This window comes from Salmo trutta, chromosome 13, assembly GCF_901001165.1.
Source record: "Salmo trutta chromosome 13, fSalTru1.1, whole genome shotgun sequence".
Lineage (NCBI taxonomy): Eukaryota > Metazoa > Chordata > Actinopteri > Salmoniformes > Salmonidae > Salmo > Salmo trutta.
In genome coordinates this window covers 62123673-62146915 of record NC_042969.1, presented here as the reverse complement: position 1 = coordinate 62146915, position 23243 = coordinate 62123673, and the positions used below count along the sequence as shown (strand labels likewise).

At 49.1% G+C, this 23243-nt stretch overlaps 1 protein-coding gene across 1 annotated transcript in view; it reads left to right on the top strand.

Annotated features, from left to right (window-relative positions):
- Positions 1-23243, top strand: part of LOC115206259 (protocadherin-16-like) — a 184169-nt gene that overhangs the window by 148232 nt on the left and 12694 nt on the right. Inside the window, exons 6-20 of the mRNA XM_029773011.1 lie at positions 2071-2690; positions 3232-3375; positions 3574-3850; positions 6441-6628; positions 6780-6876; positions 7134-7291; positions 11743-12228; positions 12632-12995; positions 17234-17473; positions 18493-18618; positions 19452-19661; positions 19830-20125; positions 20388-20638; positions 22073-22205; positions 22306-22492. Of these exons, the coding sequence (XP_029628871.1) occupies positions 2071-2690; positions 3232-3375; positions 3574-3850; positions 6441-6628; positions 6780-6876; positions 7134-7291; positions 11743-12228; positions 12632-12995; positions 17234-17473; positions 18493-18618; positions 19452-19661; positions 19830-20125; positions 20388-20638; positions 22073-22205; positions 22306-22492 (3777 nt within the window). The remainder of the gene's footprint in view (positions 1-2070; positions 2691-3231; positions 3376-3573; positions 3851-6440; positions 6629-6779; positions 6877-7133; positions 7292-11742; positions 12229-12631; positions 12996-17233; positions 17474-18492; positions 18619-19451; positions 19662-19829; positions 20126-20387; positions 20639-22072; positions 22206-22305; positions 22493-23243) is intronic.

Genomic DNA, 23243 nt, shown 5'->3' with positions numbered 1-23243 from the left:
TGTGTGTATGTGTGTGTGTGTGTGTGTGTGTGTGTGGGCAGCATGTGCTGAAAGGACTCACTGGGGCGTTCTGTGCTCCCTCTGTCCTCCCTGTACCAATTGTTCAAATAGGCAGTGAGCCACTGTACACACCTCGTTCAGAAATCACATTAATCACACATTCCATCCCAGCACATTGTTTTTATAATCATTACTTTGGATATTCAGGACTCTGTCATAGTGTAAAATACTTGACAAATGACTGAGGGGGAGTATATTGTAACTGAAGGGCTCTCTGCCTGGTCTGGTTCTGGTCTCCTCCTCTGGTCTGGTTCTGGTCTCCTCATCTGGTCTGGTTTTGGTCTCCTCATCTGTACTGGTTCTGGTCTCCTCGTCTGGTCTGGTTCTGGTCTCCTCGTCTGGTCTGGATCTGGTCTCCTCGTCTGGTCTGGCTCTGGTCTCCTCGTCTGGTCTGGTTCTGGTCTCCTCGTCTGGACTGGTTCTGGTCTCCTCGTCTGGTCTGGTTCTGGTCTCCTCGTCTGGTCTGGTCTGGTCTGGCTCTGGTCTCCTCATCTGTACTGGTTCTGGTCTCCTCGTCTGGTCTGGTTCTGGTCTCCTCGTCTGGTCTGGTTTTGGTCTCCTCGTCTGGTCTGGTTCTGGTCTCCACGTCTGGTCTGGTTCTGGTCTCCTCATCTGGTCTGGTCTGGCTCTGGTCTCCTCGTCTGGTCTGGTTCTGGTCTCCTCGTCTGGTCTGGTTCTGGTCTCCTGATCTGGTCTGGTCTGGCTCTGGTCTCCTCGTCTGGTCTGGCTCTGGTCTCCTCGTCTGGTCTGGTTCTGGTCTCCTCGTCTGGTCTGGTTCTGGTCTCCTCGTTTGGTCTGGTTTTGGTCTCCTCGTCTGGTCTGGTTCTGTTCTCCTCGTCTGGTCTGGTTCTGGTCTCCTTGTCTGGACTGGTTCTGGTCTCCTCATCTGGTCTGGTCTGGCTCTGGTCTCCTCGTCTGGTCTGGTTCTGGTCTCCTCGTCTGGTCTGGTTCTGGTCTCCTCGTCTGGTCTGGTTCTGGTCTCCTCATCTGGTCTGGTTCTGGTCTCCTCGTCTGGTCTGGTTCTGTTCTCCTCATCTGGTCTGGTTCTGGTCTCCTTGTCTGGTCTGGTTCTGGTCTCATCGTCTGGTTCTGGTCTCCTCATCTGGTCTTGCTCTGGTCTCCTCGTCTGGACTGGCTCTGGTCTCCTCGTCTGGACTGGCTCTGGTCTCCTCGTCTGGTCTGGTTCTGTTCTCCTCGTCTGGTCTGGTTCTGGTCTCCTTGTCTGTACTGGTTCTGGTCTCCTCGTCTGGACTGGCTCTGGTCTCCTCGTCTGGTCTAGTTCTGGTCTCCTCGTCTGGACTGGTTTTGGTCTCCTCTTCTGGTCTGGTTCTATTCTCCTCGTCTAGACTGGTTCTGGTCACCTCGTCTGGACTGGTTCTGGTCTCCTCTTCTGGTCTGGTTCTATTCTCCTCGTCTGGACTGGTTCTGGTCACCTCGTCTGGTCTGGTTCTGTTCACCTCGTCTGGTCTGGTTCTGGTCTCCTCGTCTGGTCTGATTCTGGTCTCCTCGTCTGGACTGGCTCTGGATCTTGTCATCTCACTTCAAAAGATACAAATAAAATAAACTCACACACACAATTGCATCTGTATTCACAAACATGCACTCACTCACCCACACACACACACACACACACACACACACACACACACACACACACACACACACACACACACACACACACACACACACAATTGCTGTTACCAGACTATTATTATGATTGATAAATACTGCACAGTTTAAACACTTGCCGCCCTTCCCCAATACACGTGAAATATTGGACTATAAATTGTGCCTTCCTGTATTATACTTATGCTAAGATATGTATTCTATTCTACTGATCCATTTACTTTATGTTCATATTGTTATCTTTTAGTATCTCTTATTGTTGTTGCATTGTTGAGCATTGTTGAGACGGAAGATGCAAGTAAGCATTTCATTGGATGGTGTATACCATGTGTATCCCGTACATAAGGGTTAATAAAACATTCAACTTCCCCTGTCTGTTCCCAGGCGGCCCCAGTAGGGACATCCTGTACACCATCTCCTCTGGAGACCCTGCTGGCTACTTCACTGTGGACCCAGAGAGTGGTGCCCTGCGGACCAGCCTTCCCCTGGACCACGAGGCCCAGCCCTCTCTAACCCTGGAGCTCCAAGCTCGTAGCGGCAGCCCCCCTGCCTTCGGTCAGACCCACGTCCACATCACCATCCAGGACATCAACGACAACGCTCCTGTCTTCATGCCCTCGTCTTCTGAGTCTCTCCTCCTCCCGGAGCACACAGAGATGGGGACCGTGGTCTACCGAGTCCAGGCCAAAGACCGGGACTCCGGCTTCAACAGCCAGATGACCTTTGATCTTTCCTCCACCACGACCTCAAGCGGAGGTCAAAGAACCTTTTCCATGGAGCGCAGCACAGGGGAGATCCGGCTGGTTGGCGGGCTGTCGTACGACGTAACGCCGCGTTACGACCTGACGGTGACAGCTAAAGATGGCGGCGCGCCGCAGCTAAGCTCTACCATGATGCTTGTGGTGCACGTCCAGGCGGAGAACGACCACGGTCCCGTGTTCGACACCCTGACCTACCGCGTGGAGCTGAGGGAGAACACGCCGCTCAGCACACGCTTCCTACAGGTATGTCCCATAGATTGTTCAACTAACAGCCAACAAAAATGTCTTCTAACTATCCCTAAACGTAACATCAGCAAGCTGTTATGTATCAACAGAGTTGTAGTTGATCGGTTGTTGATAGTTTGAGTATCTGCAGATCATCTACATGGGACTATCCAAATAAAGTGGAACCCTTTATTGTCCTCAAGGGGAAAATAGTCTTGGATACAATTCTGCTGTATATAAGAACATTATATTGAGGGCAGGTTTCCCAGACCGAGACTATAGTAATCCTACCCTGGAATAAAAACAATTTGAATTTTCATTGAAAGCGATTTTTGTTGTCCAAAATAGGCTTCATCTGTATCCGGGAAACTGGCCCAATATCTGTTGCACATAATGTATACTGTTCATCCACAGGCTGAAAGGGCAACATTGTCTTGGACACATTTTTCTGTATATAACAATAGACATAATATCTCACATATCTAACAGAACTGTCACTTCTGTAATGTTTTGGCTGTGTATGTATTTCTGATGAATGACTTAATTCATCCATCTACAGGTGCGAGCTCTGAGCCTGGACACCACGGGTTTAGGCTCCTCCTCTCCACTGGCGTACTACCTGAGACCTGACGGAGACGCAGCAGGGTTTGGCATCGCAGCAGACAGCGGCTGGCTGTTTGTGAAGAGCGCCCTGGACAGAGAGGTGAGGGACATGTGACAGGAAGATATAGAAACTTGTCCAGACCCGCACACTGAATGCTTCTGAGCCACTTTGATTGATATCGATCATGTAGGTCTTATTCATCTTGTTATTAGACTTCTTTAGAGGCCTGAAAACATCTGACAAACTTTCATTTAAAGTGTACTGTCCTTTAAAAGTGTGTCCATGATCTTTGCCCAGGTGAAGGACATGTACATGTTGATGGTTCTGGCCACGGCGGGCCACGGGCAGCTGAAGAAGACGGGCAGTGCCACGGTGAGGGTGTCGGTGACCGATGAAAATGACAACTCACCCCGTTTGACCCAGGAGAGGGCTTTCCTGGCCGTGAGAGAGAACCTTCCGGCGGGGTCAGGGTTTGGACGGGTTTCGGCTATGGACCGCGACTCAGGGCTCAACGGCAGGCTCAGTTACAGACTCCTACACCCAGACAGAAACTTCCAGATCAACTCACACACAGGTAGTTCAAAGACTGGTTAATGAATGGAACAAAAAAAGATACACTGAGTGTACAAAACATTAAGAACACCTTCCTAATATTGAGTTACACCCACCCCACCCCACCCCACCCCTTTTGCCATCAGAACAGGCTCAATTTGTCGGGGCATGAACTCTACAAGGTGTCGAAAGTGTTCCACAGGGATGCTGGCCCATGTTGACTCCAATGCTTCCCACAGTTGTCAAGTTGGCTTGATGTCCTTTGGGAGGTGGACCATTCTTGATACACACGGGAAACTGTTGAGCATGAAAAACTCAGCGGCGTTGCAGTTCATTACACAAACCGGTGTGCCTGGCACCTTCTACCATATCCCATTCAAAGGCATTTTGTCTTGCCCATTCACCCTCTGAATGGCACACAAACACAATCCATGTCTCAATTGTCTCAAGGCTTAACAATCCATCTTTAACCTGTCTCATCCTCTTCATCTACACTGATTGAAGTGGATTTAACAATTGACATCAATAAGAGATCATAGCTTTCACCTGGATTCACTTGGTCAGTCTATTTAATGGAAAGAGCAGGTGTTCCTAATGTATTGTACACCAGTGGAGGCTGTAAATGGATACCATTCCACCAATTCTGCTCCAGCCATTACCACGAGCCCGTCCTCCAACAATTAAGGTGCCACCAACCACCTGTGTACATAGTTGAATGTGCTGACAACAAAATCACACAAAAATAATCAATGGAAATCCAATTTATCAACCCATGGAGGTCTGGATTTGGAGTCACACTCAAAATTAAAGTGGAAAACCACACTACAGGCTGATCCAACTTTGATGTAATGTCCTTAAAACAAGTCAAAATGAGGCTCAGTAGTGTGTGTGGCCTCCACGTGCCTGTATGACCTCCCTACAACGCCTGGGCATGCTCCTGATGAGGTGGCGGGTGGTCTCCTGAGGGATCTCCTCCCAGACCTGGACTAAAGCATCCGCCAACTCCTGGACAGTCTGTGGTGCAACGTGGTGTTGGTGGATGGAGCGAGACATGATGTCCCAGATGTGCTCAATTGGATTCAGGTCTGGGGAACGGGCGGGCCAGTCCATAGCATCAATGCCTTCCTCTTGCAGGAACTGCTGACACACTCCAGCCACATGAGGTCTAGCATTGTCTTGCATTAGGAGGAACCCAGGGCCAACCGCACCAGCATATGGTCTCACAAGGGGTCTGAGGATCTCATCTCGGTACCTAATGGCAGTCAGGCTACCTCTGGCGAGCACATGGAGGGCTGTGCGGCCCCCCAAAGAAATGCCACCCCACACCATGACTGACCCACCGCCGTACCGGTCATGCTGGAGGATGTTGCAGGCAGCAGAACGTTCTCCACGGCGTCTCCAGACTGTCACGTCTGTCACATGTGCTCAGTGTGAACCTGCTTTCATCTGTGAAGAGCACAGGGCGCCAGTGGCGAATTTGCCTATCTTGGTGTTCTCTGGCAAATGCCAAACGTCCTGCACGGTGTTGGGCAGTAAGCACAACCCCCACCTGTGGATGTCGGGCCCTCATACCACCCTCATGGAGTCTGTTTCTGACCGTTTGAGCAGACACATGCACATTTGTGGCCTGCTGGAGGTCATTTTGCAGGGCTCTGGCAGTGCTCCTCCTGCTCCTCCTTGCACAAAGGCGGAGGTAGCGGTCCTGCTGCTGGGTTGTTGCCCTCCTACGGCCTCCTCCATGTCTCCTGATGTACTGGCCTGTCTCCTGGTAGCGCCTCCATGCTCTGGACACTACGCTGACAGACACAGCAAACCTTCTTGCCACAGCTCGCATTGATGTGCCATCCTGGATGAGCTGCACTACCTGAGCCACTTGTGTGGGTTGTAGACTCTGTCTCATGCTACCACTAGAGTGTAAGCACCGCCAGCATTCAAAAGTGACCAAAACATCAGCCAGGAAGCATAGGAACTGAGAAGTGGTCTGCGGTTACCACCTGCAGAATCACTCCTTTATTGGGAGTGTCTTGCTAATTGCCTATAATTTCCACCTGTTGTCTATTCCATTTGCACAACAGCATGTGAAATGTATTGTCAATCAGTGTTGCTTCCTAAGTGGACAGTTTGATTTCACAGAAGTGTGATTGACTTGGAGTTACATTGTGTTGTTTAAGTGTTCCCTTTATTTTTTTGAGCAGTATATTTACCACAGGAACTTCAGATGTGGCACTCAGAATAGACACACAACACCACAATTTACATGACCATTCATCCTCACTCATTCTCCTACTGCAGATCCCTGTGCTGTCTGTTCTCTGTGAAAATAAATCAGGTTAGCTGCAGTGTTGAGGCTCCTGGTGGGCCCTAATTGGCCTGCTTTGAGATTGTGTGTAGCCGCTCGCGAGATAACTCTAACCTTCACTGCAGCTGTTCAGGTTCCTGCCATGCCTGTGTGTGTGTGTGTGTGTGTGTGTGTGTGTGTGTGTGTGTGTGTGTGTGTGTGTGTGGGTGATCAAAGACGACATGCTCTTCCTTTAATTTCTCATAATTTCTTCTCTCCCTCCCATTTCTCTCACTCTCTCTCTCTCCCTGTGTCCTCTCCCGCTCTCCCTCAGCTGAGATCAGTACCCGTGTAGGTTTGGACAGGGAGCAGCAGAGTAGTTACCAGGTGTTGTTGGTGGTTCAGGATGGAGGTACTCCCCCACGCAGCGCTACAGGGACAGCCTTCATCACCGTCCTGGATGAGAACGACAACACTCCCTCCTTCAGACACAGCCAGCCTGGCAGAGGACTGACCATGCAGGTAATACTGAGGCTGCGTCCCAAATGGCAGCCTATTCCCTATATTGAATGCTACTTTTGACCAGGGCCCTTAGGGCATGGGGTCTCACATGATATGTTAGTGGTTGAGAAGAAAACAAGTGACCGTTTTACCTTGTGATTTCCTTCCGTAGGTGATGGAGGGCCAGGCATCAGGTCTACTGCTGGGGAAAGTACAGGCCAAGGACCCTGATGAGGGAGAGAACGGCACTGTGTACTACTTCATGTCAGGTGAGAGAGGGATGGAAGAAGGAAGAGAGAGAGGGAGAGAGGAAGGGAGGGATTTTGCGTAAGTTAATGATTGAAGAGTAATTTGCTGTTTTCTGCCGTTGAGTGATTATGTGAGGAATGCATTGTTTTCTTCTGGCATTGTTTCCAAAAACAACTCTGTGTAACAATTTATAGCTGGACTCACTCACTCTGTATCTCTCTCTCTCGGTATCTCTTTTTCTTTCTCTCTCTTTTTCTCATCCCTCCCTCCTCTACAGGTCCCAGAGCAGAGCGTTTCTCTCTGAACCCTACTACAGGTGAACTGCGTTCCTCCTCTCCTCTGAGTCACTCTGACAGAGCTGAGTACAGCTTCACTGTGACCGCCACTGACCGAGGCCAGCCATCTCACAGCACTACCTGTACACTACACATACAGGTGAGACCCCTAACCCCTAACTCCTAGCCCATAACTCCTTCCCTCTCACAGCGCTACCTGTACACTACACATACAGGTGAGACCCCTAACCCCTAACTCCTAGCCCATAACTCCTTCCCTCTCACAGCGCTACCTGTACACTACACATACAGGTGAGCCCCCTAACCCCTAACTCCTAGCCCATAACTCCTTCCCTCTCACAGCGCTACCTGTACACTACACATACAGGTGAGACCCCTAACCCCTAACTCCTAGCCCATAACTCCTTCCCTCTCACAGCGCTACCTGTACACTACACATACAGGTGAGACCCCTAACCCCTAACTCCTAGCCCATAACTCCTTCCCTCTCACAGCGCTACCTGTACACTACACATACAGGTGAGACCCCTAACCCCTAACTCCTAGCCCATAACTCCTTCCCTCTCACAGCGCTACCTGTACACTACACATACAGGTGAGACCCCTAACCCCTAACTCCTAGCCCATAACTCCTTCCATCTCACAGCGCTACCTGTACACTACACATACAGGTGAGACCCCTAACCCCTAACTCCTAGCCCATAACTCCTTCCCTCTCACAGCGCTACCTGTACACTACACATACAGGTGAGACCCCTAACCCCTAACTCCTAGCCCATAACTCCTTCCCTCTCAGCGCTACCTGTACACTACACATACAGGTGAGACCCCTAACCCCTAACTCCTAGCCCATAACTCCTTCCCTCTCACAGCGCTACCTGTACACTACACATACAGGTGAGACCCCTAACTCCTAACTCCTAGCCCATAACTCCTTCCCTCTCACAGCGCTACCTGTACACTACACATACAGGTGAGACCCCTAACCCCTAACTCCTAGCCCATAACTCCTTCCCTCTCACAGCGCTACCTGTACACTACACATACAGGTGAGACCCCTAACCCCTAACTCCTAGCCCATAACTCCTTCCCTCTCACAGCGCTACCTGTACACTACACATACAGGTGAGACCCCTAACCCCTAACTCCTAGCCCATAACTCCTTCCCTCTCAGCGCTACCTGTACACTACACATACAGGTGAGACCCCTAACCCCTAACTCCTAGCCCATAACTCCTTCCCTCTCAGCGCTACCTGTACACTACACATACAGGTGAGACCCCTAACCCCTAACTCCTAGCCCATAACTCCTTCCCTCTCACAGCGCTACCTGTACACTACACATACAGGTGAGACCCCTAACCCCTAACTCCTAGCCCATAACTCCTTCCCTCTCACAGCGCTACCTGTACACTACACATACAGGTGAGACCCCTAACCCCTAACTCCTAGCCCATAACTCCTTCCCTCTCACAGCGCTACCTGTACACTACACATACAGGTGAGACCCCTAACCCCTAACTCCTAGCCCATAACTCCTTCCCTCTCACAGCGCTACCTGTACACTACACATACAGGTGAGACCCCTAACCCCTAACTCCTAGCCCATAACTCCTTCCCTCTCACAGCGCTACCTGTACACTACACATACAGGTGAGACCCCTAACCCCTAACTCCTAGCCCATAACTCCTTCCCTCTCACAGCGCTACCTGTACACTACACATACAGGTGAGACCCCTAACCCCTAACTCCTAGCCCATAACTCCTTCCCTCTCACAGCGCTACCTGTACACTACACATACAGGTGAGACCCCTAACCCCTAACTCCTAGCCCATAACTCCTTCCCTCTCACAGCGCTACCTGTACACTACACATACAGGTGAGACCCCTAACCCCTAACTCCTAGCCCATAACTCCTTCCCTCTCACAGCGCTACCTGTACACTACACATACAGGTGAGACCCCTAACCCCTAACTCCTAGCCCATAACTCCTTCCCTCTCACAGCGCTACCTGTACACTGCACATACAGGTGAGACCCCTACTTCAGACTGCTATCTCCTATCCCCTACCACCTTTCTTCTCACAGATCTAGCTGTATCCTAATCCTAATGGTCAGAAAACTACTAGATCATAGCCAACACCAATCTATCAAATATCCCACATTTAAATAAAGTATTGGGAGAAGTACTAAGTCATGCTTGCTCTAGATGTCTGGCTCTAGAAGTCTGGCTCCTCACAGCAAAGTCGTTCCAAATAGACGTGCCAGTCTGATTTCTGACAACCTTCCCTCCCTCCTTTTCTTTCTTTCTTTCTTCCCTCCCTCCCTCCCTCCCTCCTCCCCCTCCCTCCCTCCCTCCCTCCCTCCCTCCCTCCCTCCCTCCCTCCTCCCCCTCCCTCCCTCCCTCCCTCCCTCCTCCTCTGTGACTTTTCAAAAGGGGGAATTTCTCTTTGAGTAAGAGATGGAAAACTACAGTAGGTATGAATCAAGTGCTCCCATCTGGCCCATGATGATCACCAGCTGTGATTCCTCTGATCAAGGCCATACTGAATGACTTCAACACTTTTAATACAGTAGCCTCACTTCAATACGACACCGCCTGGGATATGCACCCACATAAAATACACCATTCAAGTTAATTTAATTAATATTTAATATACAACTTAATAGTGACCGACCAGGCCAGCACAATGGAAGGAACTCTGTAGCTGTAAATCCAAGATGTCTCCCAAATGACACCCTATTCCCTATATAGTGCTACTTTTGACCGGTGCCCTATGTAGGGAATAGGTTGCCATTTGGAACACAGGACCGGAATCTTTAAGGTTCCAGGAAAATAGAAGGGTCTTGTAATGGCTGCAGTAAAACAGCATCTCGGTGTTCCTTATTTCTTTTATTTTTTCCTTCCCTCATTTCTCCTGTTCTTCTGACGTGAAGAATGTGAGTAATAATTAGTGTGTAATAGGATTAAACATGGCTGTGTTGTTCTTGTCTGTTGACGTGTTTCCATCAGAGCCCTCGTCCAAGACAAGTACAGCAGTAGGGACAGGATATGATCTCACAAATTCTAATGCTTGTTGATTTTCAATCTGCCGTCTAATGTGGAGTTAATTAACAGATTGTCATATTATGTTTCATAAAGAGCATGGGCTGTTTAGTGACTGCCAACATAGTGGTGCTGTATAGTGCAACTCTGGTTTATCAAGGTATTATAGGTTGTTATGAATTAAGCATCAACAAGTATTTGTTGAGGAGAAAAATGGATAAGAGTACAAAACTATTTTATTTTCCTTCCTCTCTCTTTCTCCTTGTCTTGCTCTCTCTCTCTATTTCTCCTGGTCTAACTCTCTCACTTTCATTCATTTGTTCTCTCTCGCTCTCTCTCTCGCTCTCTCTCTCGCTCTCTCTCTCGCTCTCGCTCTCTCTCTCGTTCTCTCTCTCTCGCTCTCTCTCTTGCTCTCTCTCTTGCTCTCTCTCTCTCGCTCTCTCTCTCTCGCTCTCTCTCTCTCTCTCTCTCTCTCTCTCTCTCTCTCTCTCTCGCTCTCTCTCTCTCGCTCTCTCTCTCTCGCTCTCTCTCTCTCGCTCTCTCTCTGCTCTCTCTCTCTCGCTCTCTCTCTCGCTCTCTCTCTCTCGCTCTCGCTCTCGCTCTCGCTCTCGCTCTCTCTCTCTCGCTCTCTCTCTTGCTCTCTCTCGCTCTCTCTCTCGCTCTCTCTCTCGCTCTCGCTCTCTCTCTCAGATATTTCAACCCTGTGACTCCATCCCCTGCTTTGAGCGAACTGAAAAACAGGCTTATTAGAACAATGTGGTATATGTGTAACTTCTGGTGCCTGTTTCCATACAAAGGGAGCGATGTGTCAAAGCTGAAGTCTTTCATGTTCTTCTGATTGGTCATCAAGGGAGGTGTAAAAACTCAATACTGTAGACGCCCGAGTCCAGCCCACTGCAGTGAGATCTGAAAGCTCACTACAATTTCCTTTTTTGATTATGTTGACTTTTATCCCTTATTATTTTTCCTGGCAGTGACATGCCTATCTGATTAAACGTGATTAGCACTAGCAGGCCTGTTGTGGGGGTTTGTAAAAAACTCTTAAAATGTTCCGTTTCTTTTATTCACAGTGAGAAAAAAGAGTGGGTGGGTAGAAATCTGTTGCAGGTTCACAGCGTCCCATGAATATTTGGATTCTTTAGCGTTGTATTGGAAAATGTAGCTTCAACTGCCGCTAGCCATGTATAATGGTCTTTATTAGACACATAGCGTGAGTCTGCTGAGGGTTGATGTTCAGCTATCTTGCTAAATGGATTATCATTAATGTCAGGATTTTCATAGTTGCTCAAAATGTTCCTCAAAGGTTAACAAATAGTTTGAAGATCCCAGTTATAAAAAACATTGATTAGCTAGCTACTAATTTTGTCCTCCAGCCGGCTCTCGCTATTGAACCTAGTGATGAAGTTAGCTACCTACAAACCTTTAACACCAATATATTGATGATATATGCTTACCATATCCCTATGGCTCTGTCTATAGGTCCTGAGTGGTGTATTGAGGATATACAATATGCTTACCGATTCCCTATCTCTCTGTCCACAGGTCCTGAGTGCGAGCAGAGCTCCTTCCAAAGCCAACTCCCTCTCCATATACTTCAACTCCGTCGAGGAGGCCAAACCGGGCTCTGTGATTGGCTCTGTGAAGTCACATGACAGCTTAGAGCTCCCTGAGGCTGGTCAGGTGACCTATACAGTGGTGGGCGGGTCAGACCAAGACGGAACATTCATGGTGGACCGTCAGACAGGTGACGTGTACCTGACAAGGGAGCTAGACTACGAGCGATCTGCCCGCTATACACTACAGATAGAGGTGGACAACTTCTCCATGACATTACCCAGCAGCCACCTGGTGCAGCTGGACATCGAGGTGAAGGACAGCAACGACCACGCACCCTGCTTCCCAGAGGACCCCGTTACCATGGTGATACCTGAGAACATGGAGCCTGGGGCATCCATCTACACCTTCCAGGCCTCGGACCAGGATGGATCAGGACCCAACAGCCTGCTGACCTACTCCATCCTGCACCAGGTAGGGTTAGGTGGTTAGGGTTAGGTGGTTAGGGTTAGGTGGTTAGGGTTAGGAGGTTAGGAGTAGCAGGTTAGGGTTAGGAGGTTAGGAGTAGGACCCACAGTTTAGAGAAGCAAAAATCAGTAACAGACACATTGCTGTTTCAAATTCCAGACCGGTCGTGAAAATTGGAGATGTACTCACTGGCAACTAGACCATCTCCTGCCGTTAGAGTAGAGCAGAATAATCATTTATATCTCTGCAGATTAACTAATAAAGTTATTCTCTTCTGTATTCTCTTCTGTTTCAGTTATATTGTATTTGACTCTGTTCCAGTACCCTGGACTAAAAACGTTATATTCTATTCTACTCTGTTCCAGTACCCTGGACTGATAAAGTTATATTTAATTCTACTGTGTTCCAGTACCCTGACCTCCCTGACATCCTGACACTTCACCCTTCCACTGGCGTCCTGACCCTGGCGCAGGAACTGGACCATGAGGTTACTTCCTCCCTCATCCTGGTCGTCCAGGCGACAGACTCCGCCCTGAACGGCAGCCAGCGGCGCTGGGGCTCGGTGACAGCGAGGGTGTTTGTGACAGACGAGAACGACAACGCTCCAGTGTTTACCTCGCCTTCCGCGGTCAGTGTCATGGAGGACCAGCCTGTGGGCTTCGTGGTTCTCTACGTTGTGGCGCGAGATGCCGACCAGGGGGAGAACGGACGGGTCAGCTACTTTATCCAGACTGGCAACACTGGAGGGACATTCAGCCTCAACCCTAATACTGGTGGGTCATTTAAACAACTCCTAGTGTAATGGAAGTGATTTGGTGAACCACGCTCACAGAAAAGGTAACCTAGTCTGAGACCTGAAGACTTTTGTCAGCTCCCCAAGCTAATGCCTAGGATTTAGCTCAGCTGGATAACACAGCCTTATGGCATGCAGGGGACGAGTTCAAACCCAGTCGGTAACACTGGCATACAGTATTGTTTTCTCACGAGAGCGATCATGTAGTTGGCAGCTGTACTGTAAACACATGGTGTGATGTCAGAAGGCTATTGGTACCATATTACTAGCTTGCATGTGGTTGGGTCTGTGAGAGAGTCTCATAAGGTTCAACCTATAATCAGGCCCCAGCACAGTTAAAACAGTATAAACAGGGAAGTGTGAAGAGATGTCGTGTGAGAGACGAATCAGAGTTAACGAAGTTACCCCAGTACATTGCGTAGGCCTGCGTACCTGAGCGCTAAACCCAACCACCACCAACACTGCTGCAGCTGTAACAACCACCACCGCTGTAAGTAACGATCCAGCTATCTGGCTGCAGTTTAACAACCTTTTCCATAGCAGAAGGCGGCAGCGAGTGTGGCTGGCAGTGAACACACACTGCTAGACACGCAACGGGCAGGGCTGCCGTGCTGCGCTGAGATTACACACACACACACACACAAACACACACACACCAGGCCTGCAATGCATCGCTGAGATTAGGGCTTCCCTCTCCTTCTCGTTACCTGGCCCTGGGAGCAGAGGAAAGAGAGGGCACAGCACTGACTCCATTCAATTTCATGCTTTAATGAGCCGCAACCGTCGAAGAGAGAGTGAGGCGGGAGGGGAAGGATGGACGAGGGGAGTTGTGTTGGTTCTGTTTTAAGTTTGTTGTTTTCTCTCTGTATCTCTGTACTCTCTGAGATAACTTGCCCCAGAGCCTTTAGTATGGTCAGAGTTAGTGGCTGGAATAGTTTCAGCCGCTGTGACTCCCCAGTGATCCCGTCCTAATGAGTGAGAGAGTGAGAGAGAGAGAGAGAGAGAGAGAGAGAGAGAGAGAGAGAGAGAGAGAGTGAGAGTGAGAGAGAGAGAGAGAGTGAGAGAGAGAGAGAGTGAGAGTGAGAGTGAGAGAGAGAGTGTGAGAGTGTGAGAGAGCATATTTTGGATGTTTCCAGTTCCAGTCTCTTTGGTTTACGTAGTGTTTTACTGTGTATGTATGGTTGTATTAGAGTAGAGCAGTCACAGTTCTGAAGACTGGGGTGAACTAAGGTAAAGATATTTCCTTGCTCTCACATGTTTCTTCTCATGTTAGACATTCTAGTAGTTTCTTCTATTAATAGGATTAGTCTTGGGAACAGTGTCGTCTTACACAAATTGATAAAAATGTAAAACTTTCAGGGGCAAATTCTCAGACCTAGATTAAGCCAACTCCTGGACCAAAAATGATCCTAAATTAAAAGGTTTAATCCAGGAGTTGACTGGAATTAATCTGGGTCAAAGGGAAACTCGACACACATAGTTTGATGATTTAATATTTCCATTGAGCCCAGGGGAGGGGGAAAGAACCCCTAATAGAGTTAGGAGACACCCATCCCCCACCCAGAAGGATCCAAGGTTACCATGATCTGTAGTAGGCTTCTCCAACACAGCTCCCTGTTGTGCTGGTGTAATGGGAACATAACCAGAATGTGTAGAGATGGGACCATTTCTCCTGTCATCGTAGACCCTGGCCTGGGCCGGTGGACAGGATAGGACAGGAGCAGACCAGGTGGTCAGAGGATTAACTCATGCCATTAACTGTCATTATACTGACTAATTACCTGCATTGCTGGTACCAGTTCAAGATGGGCAAGGCACGAATGCATACACACACACACACACACACACACACATACTGGAACCAGATCAAGATGGATGCCCTCTCTCTGTGACACACCTGATAGATCTTGACAGCTTCCTGTTTCTGTCGCCTCAGCCGAGCAGGGGATTCGTGGTTCCTGATTGGTGGGGCAGTGGGGGAGGGGTGGAGCCAGGGTCAACGCATGTCTCACACACCACAACAAAGCCCAGAAGACCAAACGGCAAATAGTGTGCGTGTGTGTGGGTGTTATCAAAGTCTCAAAAGAGGGACTGAGTCACACACACACAAACACACACACATGCAGTTCTAATCGCTCCTTTAATGGTTCCCAGCAGTCTGAGGTTGGGGTTCTTTGGTGTTTTGTTTCTGCCTTTCATGGGAATAGATCCACACACACAGATGACTGGGTGGACGTGTGTAAGTAAGTGAAGCTCTTGGCAAGGAGCAACGCTTGGCCTCCGACGGAGAGGGAGGAATGACTGGTGAAAGATGAAGCTACCAGAGAAATGAAGCTAGCAGTGAAAGCTGAAGTTAGCAGAGTTGTGAAGCTAGCAGAGTGTTGGAGCTAGCAGTGAAAGCTGAAGTTAGCAGAGTTGTGAAGCTAGCAGAGTGTTGGAGCTAGCAGTGAAAGTTGAAGCTAGCAGAGTTGTGAAGCTAGTAGAGTGTTGGAGCTAGCAGTGAAAGTTGAAGCTAGCAGAGTTGTGAAGCTAGCAGAGTGTTGGAGCTAGCAGTGAAAGTTGAAACTAGCAGAGTGTTGGAGCTAGCAGTGAAAGTTGAAGCTAGCAGTGTGTTAAAGCTAGAAGTAGAAGTTGGAGCTAGCAGAGTTGTGCTGGACTAGATAGCACAGGGACCTTTCACAGGGTGTGACTGCACAATAGGTAGGGACAGGGACCAGCTCAGTCTGCGTCCCAATAGCACCCTGCATCCCAACTAAGTTCACTACTTTTGACCAGGGTCCATAAGGACCTCTCCACTCCCTAGGCTCTCTCTCCATCCTTTAATATGTATCATCTCCTGTCCTCCACCCCTGGCTCCCTCTCTAACTCCTCTCCTCCACCCAGGCTCCCTCTCTAACTTCTCTCCTCCACCCCTGGCTCCCTCTCGAAACCCTCTCCTCCACCCCAGGCTCCCTCTCTAACTCCTCTCCTCCACCCCAGGCTCCCTCTCTTACCCCTCTCCTCCACCCAGGCTCCCTCTCTAACTTCTCTCCTCCACCCCTGGCTCCCTCTCGAAACCCTCTCCTCCACCCCTGGCTCCCTCTCTAACTTCTCTCCTCCACCCCTGGCTCCCTCTCGAAACCCTCTCCTCCACCCCAGGCTCCCTCTCTAACTTCTCTCCTCCACCCCTGGCTCCCTCTCGAAACCCTCTCCTCCACCCCTGGCTCCCTCTCAAAACCCTCTCCTCCACCCCTGGCTCCCTCTCTAACTTCTCTCCTCCACCCCTGGCTCCCTCTCGAAACCCTCTCCTCCACCCCTGGCTCCCTCTCGAAACCCTCTCCTCCACCCCTGGCTCCCTCTCTAACTTCTCTCCTCCACCCCTGGCTCCCTCTCGAAACCCTCTCCTCCACCCCAGGCTCCCTCTCTAACTCCTCTCCTCCACCCCAGGCTCCCTCTCTTACCCCTCTCCTCCACCCCAGGCTCCCTCTCTAACTCCTCTCCTCCACCCAGGCTCCCTCTCTAACTTCTCTCCTCCACCCCAGGCTCCCTCTCTTACCCCTCTCCTCCACCCAGGCTCCCTCTCTAACTTCTCTCCTCCACCCCTGGCTCCCTCTCGAAACCCTCTCCTCCACCCCAGGCGCCCTCTCTAACTTCTCTCCTCCACCCCAGGCTCCCTCTCTAACTCCTCTCCTCCACCCCAGGCTCCTTCTCTAACTCCTCTCCTCCACCCCAGGCTCCCTCTCTAACTTCTCTCCTCCACCCCAGGCTCCTTCTCTAACTCCTCTCCTCCACCCAGGCTCCCTCTCTAACTTCTCTCCTCCACCCCAGGCTCCTTCTCTAACTCCTCTCCTCCACCCAGGCTCCTTCTCTAACTTCTCTCCTCCACCCCAGGCTCCTTCTCTAACTCCTCTCCTCCACCCCAGGCTCCTTCTCTAACTCCTCTCCTCCACCCAGGCTCCCTCTCTAACTTCTCTCCTCCACCCCAGGCTCCCTCTCTTACCCCTCTCCTCCACCCCAGGCTCCCTCTCTAACCCATCTCCTCTCCTCCACCCCAGGCTCCCTCTCTAACTTCTCTCCTCTACCCCAGGCTCCCTCTCTAACTCCTTTCCTCTCTAACTCCTTTCCTCCCCCCCTGGCTCCCTCTCTAACCCATCTCCTCTCCTCCACCCCAGGCTCCCTCTCTAACTCCTCTCCTCCACCCCAGGCTCCCTCTCTTACCCCTCTCCTCTACTTTTCCAGGTTCTCTGTCTATCCTGAAGCCCATTGACCGGGAGGAGCAGGTCCTGTTCAACCTGACCATTGTAGCCCAGGACCACGGGGTACCAGCGCTCTCATCCAGCCAGCTGCTGTCTGTCCAGGTCATCGATGTGAACGACCAGGTGCCCTGGTTCCAAGAGAACCAGTACCAAGCCCAGATTACAGAGAACCAGCCTGCAGGAACCACTGTTCTGGTGGTGTCGGCCTCCGACCTGGACCAAGGTGAGAGATGCTAGGCTTGAGCTCAGTGGGCTAACACAGGAGATTCAGTCGTTACATACATAGTATACAGCACTGACAAGCACATGACTGTATTGCCCTCATCATATACTATATGTTATGGTGGCTTTCTTTATGACATAGTAATATACAAAGTACACATGATGACACGCAGTTCTTCTACATATTTGCTGTACTGTTTCTTAAAATAAATAGATCTCAGTGTCAGCCAGCAGAGCCTCTTGTTCTAAGTGTTGATCCTCCATGTGTTCAACGCATGTTCACATCATCAGCATGGCCAGTAACAGTTGGTTTTAATTGAAGACCGTGCTGGAGATGGTGAGTGTGTGTGTCCGTGAGGGTGTGTGTGTGTTCACATTCCCCTGGAGTTAGTCAAGAGCACATAACCCAGAAGGATTATAAAGTTTCTCTCCGGGGTGATTAGTGGGGTAAGGTGATGGTGCCAGAGTCTTTCACTGTTAGCACGCTATCACACACACACAACACACACACACACACAATCTCCCAGCCTCCGCCCGCCCGGTGCAGCCCAGCCATCCACTTACACAGCAAAACCAACTACAAACAAATAAAAACAGGAATGCTGCTGTGTTTGCTCTTTTTGGTGAGAAAATATTGTGTTTTTTTCGCAACCACTTATTTGCGAATGTTTTCAGTGCCCGGGGGTAGAGAGGGGTGAAAGTATAACATGACTGAATGGAATAGGACTCTGCCGGCCCAGCACCCTATGAAAGTGATGTCCATTTGACCTCCAATCCTTCTCCCTACCTCTCCCCTTGGCCCTAACCCTTTGATGTTTGCAAACTGTATCTGTAAGATGGTAGCAATATTGTGGAAGCTCCACCACTGCTACGGTGTTTATACCTACCCAGACCCTTCAAATCTTCAGAACGTTGAAGTGTAAGGGCCAAGAGGATGGTGTAGGCTGCTGACAGGGTTTGACATCATATGCTCCTTCCTTCTCTCTCTTTCTTTTTCTTTCTGTCTCTCTCTCTCTCCAGGTACCAATGGCCAGGTGACATATGGAGGCATCTCTGATGAGGGTTTCAGCATTCACCCAGCTACAGGTGTTATAACAACCACTAAAGCCCTGGACAGAGAGGCACAGGAACAATACACACTGACAGGTAACTGGCACTGACCATAACATTTTACCCTGACCCCTGACCCTTATCCCGTAACCCCTCAGCCGAACTCCTGGCCCTAACCCTGATCCTTAACCCTGACCCTTATCCTAATCCTAACCACTAAAGCCCTGGACAGAGAGGCCCCACAACTCTACACTCTGACAGTTAACTGGCCCTTTATATGAGTAACCCACAACATTCCAAACTGACCATGTTTTTATAGTTCTGATTTTATGGGATACATGAGTGGTACAATGGCCATGTTTTTATAGTTCTGATTTTATGGGATACATGAGTGGTACAATGGCCATGTTTTTATAGTTCTGATTTTATGGGATACATGAGTGATACAATGGCCATGTTTTTGTAGTTCTGATTTTATGGGATACATGAGTGGTACAATGGCCATGTTTTTATAGTTCTGATTTTATGGGATACATGAGTGGTACAATGGCCATGTTTTTATAGTTCTGATTTTATGGGATACATGAGTGGTACAATGGCCATGTTTTTATAGTTCTGATTTTATGGGATACATGAGTGGTACAATGGCCATGTTTTTATAGTTCTGATTTTATGGGATACATGAGTGGTACAATGGCCATGTTTTTATAGTTCTGATTTTATGGGATACATGAGTGGTACAATGGCCATGTTTTTATAGTTCTGATTTTATGGGATACATGAGTGGTACAATGGCCATGTTGGTGTTATTTTCTCTGTTTGTCTTAAATCTCTCTAAGAAACATAATATGGTTTAGTTAATAAATACATAACAAACACTTTTAGACTGCTGAAGCCTTGTTTAATTCCTTATCTCCCCTTTTGTCCAGTGTATGCCCGAGACGGTGGCATGCCTCCTAACTTTGCCCGGGCGTCAGTGAGGATCCGGCTGTTGGATGAGAATGACAACTCCCCAACGTTCAGTAGACTGTACTACAGCCTGGAGGTGCCTGAGAACATGGAGGCTGTTGAGCTGTTCACCCTCAGAGCTTCGGACCTGGACACTGGGGACAGCGGAGAGATGACCTACAAGATCACAGGTAAGATCCAACTATTTGTAGATCACAGGAATCCAATTGAATTCATAATGTACTGATCCATGATCGCAATTGTGAGATTTACCTTTCATATTCTGTATCTCTTTCTCGCCTCCTCCTCTCTTCCTTTTTCCTCTTCTGTTTCTCCCACTTTCTCCCTCCCTCCTCTAGCGGGCGACCCATCAGGTGACTTCCGTGTGGACAGGAAGTCAGGTGTTCTCTCCACCTCCAGACCGCTGGACAGGGAACGTAAGGCCAGGTACAGTCTGACAGTGACAGCCCTTGACGGGGGCTCTCCGGCCCTGAGCAGCACGGCCACAGTAGAGGTCACTCTCCTGGACGTCAACGACCACAGCCCCCAGTTCACCAGCCCCAGCTACACCGCTGACCTCCCTGAGGATACTCCTATTGGCTCCCTGGTGCTGGAGGTCTCTGCTACTGACCTGGACCAAGGGTCTAACAGCCAGGTACACAGACTGAACTCATAGGGTGCATCCCAAATGGCACCCTATTCCCTACATAGTGTACTACTTTTGATTGGAGCCCTATGACTCCTGAGCCCCCTTAAGGTTTGCCAAATGTAGCATAACACTTTTGCCACCCTTTATGACATTTTGCTAACAAAAGGAAGCTATCTAGACCTTCAAAGGGTTAATGAAGGCTTCATTAAGCATTAAAAGTGATGTTACTTTTTGTAATCTAATCTACTGTGATCTGTTCTAATCCCAGGTGCTGTACTTCCTGTCGCGCGGTTCCCAGGGCATGTTCATCATTGACCAGCACACGGGACATGTCATCACTGCCGCTCCGCTCGACCGGGAACGAACCGCGTCGTACACTTTCGATGTCTGCGCAACAGACTCGTCCCCCGCCAGCCCACGCAACTCCACCGCCACGGTCAACGTGTATGTACAAGACGTGAACGACAACGCTCCATTCTTCATCCAGGACCCCCTGGTTATCAACATCTCTGCCTCCAGGTAGGTAGCCTAGAGGTTAGCGAAGCAGGACAACAACAAGAAGTTTGTCAGTTCGAATCCCATGTCCGACAGGGAAGAATCTGGTTTGGAGTGGGCTTGCATCCGGAGGGTTTATCTGTACTGTTTTGTGTTTCACATGTCTTCTTTGTTGCGTGCCATCACCTGCTGTTGTGTGTCTTAGATGCCATCACCTGCTGTTGTGTGTCTTAGATGCCATCACCTGCTGTTGTGTGTCTTAGATGCCATCACCTACTGTTGTGTGTCTTAGATGCCATCACCTACTGTTGTGTGTCTTAGATGCCATCACCTGCTGTTGTGTGTCTTAGATGCCATCACCTGCTGTTGTGTGTCTTAGATGCCATCACCTGCTGTTGTGTGTCTTAGATGCCATCACCTACTGTTGTGTGTCTTAGATGCCATCACCTGCTGTTGTGTGTCTTAGATGCCATCACCTACTGTTGTGTGTCTTAGATGCCATCACCTGCTGTTGTGTGTCTTAGATGCCATCACCTGCTGTTGTGTGTCTTAGATGCCATCACCTGCTGTTGTGTGTCTTAGATGCCATCACCTGCTGTTGTGTGTCTTAGATGCCATCACCTGCTGTTGTGTGTCTTAGATGCCATCACCTACTGTTGTGTGTCTTAGATGCCATCACCTGCTGTTGTGTGTCTTAGATGCCATCACCTACTGTTGTGTGTCTTAGATGCCATCACCTGCTGTTGTGTGTCTTAGATGCCATCACCTACTGTTGTGTGTCTTAGATGCCATCACCTGCTGTTGTGTGTCTTAGATGCCATCACCTACTGTTGTGTGTCTTAGATGCCATCACCTGCTGTTGTGTGTCTTAGATGCCATCACCTACTGTTGTGTGTCTTAGATGCCATCACCTGCTGTTGTGTGTCTTAGATGCCATCACCTGCTGTTGTGTGTCTTAGATGCCATCACCTGCTGTTGTGTGTCTTAGATGCCATCACCTACTGTTGTGTGTCTTAGATGCCATCACCTGCTGTTGTGTGTCTTAGATGCCATCACCTACTGTTGTGTGTCTTAGATGCCATCACCTGCTGTTGTGTGTCTTAGATGCCATCACCTGCTGTTGTGTGTCTTAGATGCCATCACCTACTGTTGTGTGTCTTAGATGCCATCACCTACTGTTGTGTGTCTTAGATGCCATCACCCGCTGTGTGTCTTAGATGCCATCACCTACTGTTGTGTGTCTTAGATGCCGTCACCTGCTGTTGTGTGTCTTAGATGCCGTCACCTGCTGTTGTGTGTCTTAGATGCCGTCACCTGCTGTTGTGTGTCTTAGACGCCATCACCTGCTGTTGTGTGTCTTAGATGCCGTCACCTACTGTTGTGCCCAAGTTTTAGTTGGACATCCATGTACAGGATTTTTAAAATTATAATAAAATTCTTCTTCTTCTTCTTCTCCAGTGTCTCCTCCCACCGCGTCCTGGCCACCATGCGGGCGGAGGACCGTGACTTTGGGGCCAACGGCTCAGTGTTCTACCGCTTCGCCAGCCCTGTCCGGGGCTTCACCATTAACTCTCTGACCGGGGACATCCAGGTGTTGTTTCATTATTCATCAGGGTATTTAAATAACCCCTGTAAGGGGTGGCTTGCTTAGGGAGACTTCAGACAAAAATACTTTCATTCATTCATCCCAGGCTACAGAGAAGCTGCAGACACTGACCCAGGGCCAGAGGACTCTGATCGTAGAGGCTATGGACCAGGGCAGCCCAGCCCAGTCCTCTCTAGGGGTGGTGGTCATCTACATCAGAGAACAGACCTACAGGGGGATCCGATTCTCACGCCACGCTAGAGACGTCAGTCTGCAGGAGAACGCTGCCAAAGGTAGGAACAGGCTATGTTTATTTGATTCAAAGAGTGTGATACTAAGGTGTATCTGTTTTGTTGTGAGCCTGAGGTGTGTATAATGTAATTCATCAGTGTGAGACTGAGGTGTGTATACTGTAATTAATCAGTGTGAGACTGAGGTGTGTATAATGTAATTCATCAGTGTGAGACTGAGGTGTGTATAATGTAATTCATCAGTGTGAGACTGAGGTGTGTATACTGTAATTAATCAGTGTGAGACTGAGGTGTGTATACTGTAATTAATCAGTGTGAGACTGAGGTGTGTATACTGTAATTCATCAGTGTGAGACTGAGGTGTGTATAATGTAATTCATCAGTGTGAGACTGAGGTGTGTATAATGTAATTAATCAGTGTGAGACTGAGGTGTGTATAATGTAATTAATCAGTGTGAGACTGAGGTGTGTATACTGTAATTAATCAGTGTGAGACTGAGGTGTGTATAATGTAATTCATCAGTGTGAGACTGAGGTGTGTATACTGTAATTAATCAGTGTGAGACTGAGGTGTGTATACTGTAATTCATCAGTGTGAGACTGAGGTGTGTATACTGTAATTAATCAGTGTGAGACTGAGGTGTGTATAATGTAATTCATCAGTGTGAGACTGAGGTGTGTATAATGTAATTCATCAGTGTGAGACTGAGGTGTGTATAATGTAATTCATCAGTGTGAGACTGAGGTGTGTATACTGTAATTAATCAGTGTGAGACTGAGGTGTGTATACTGT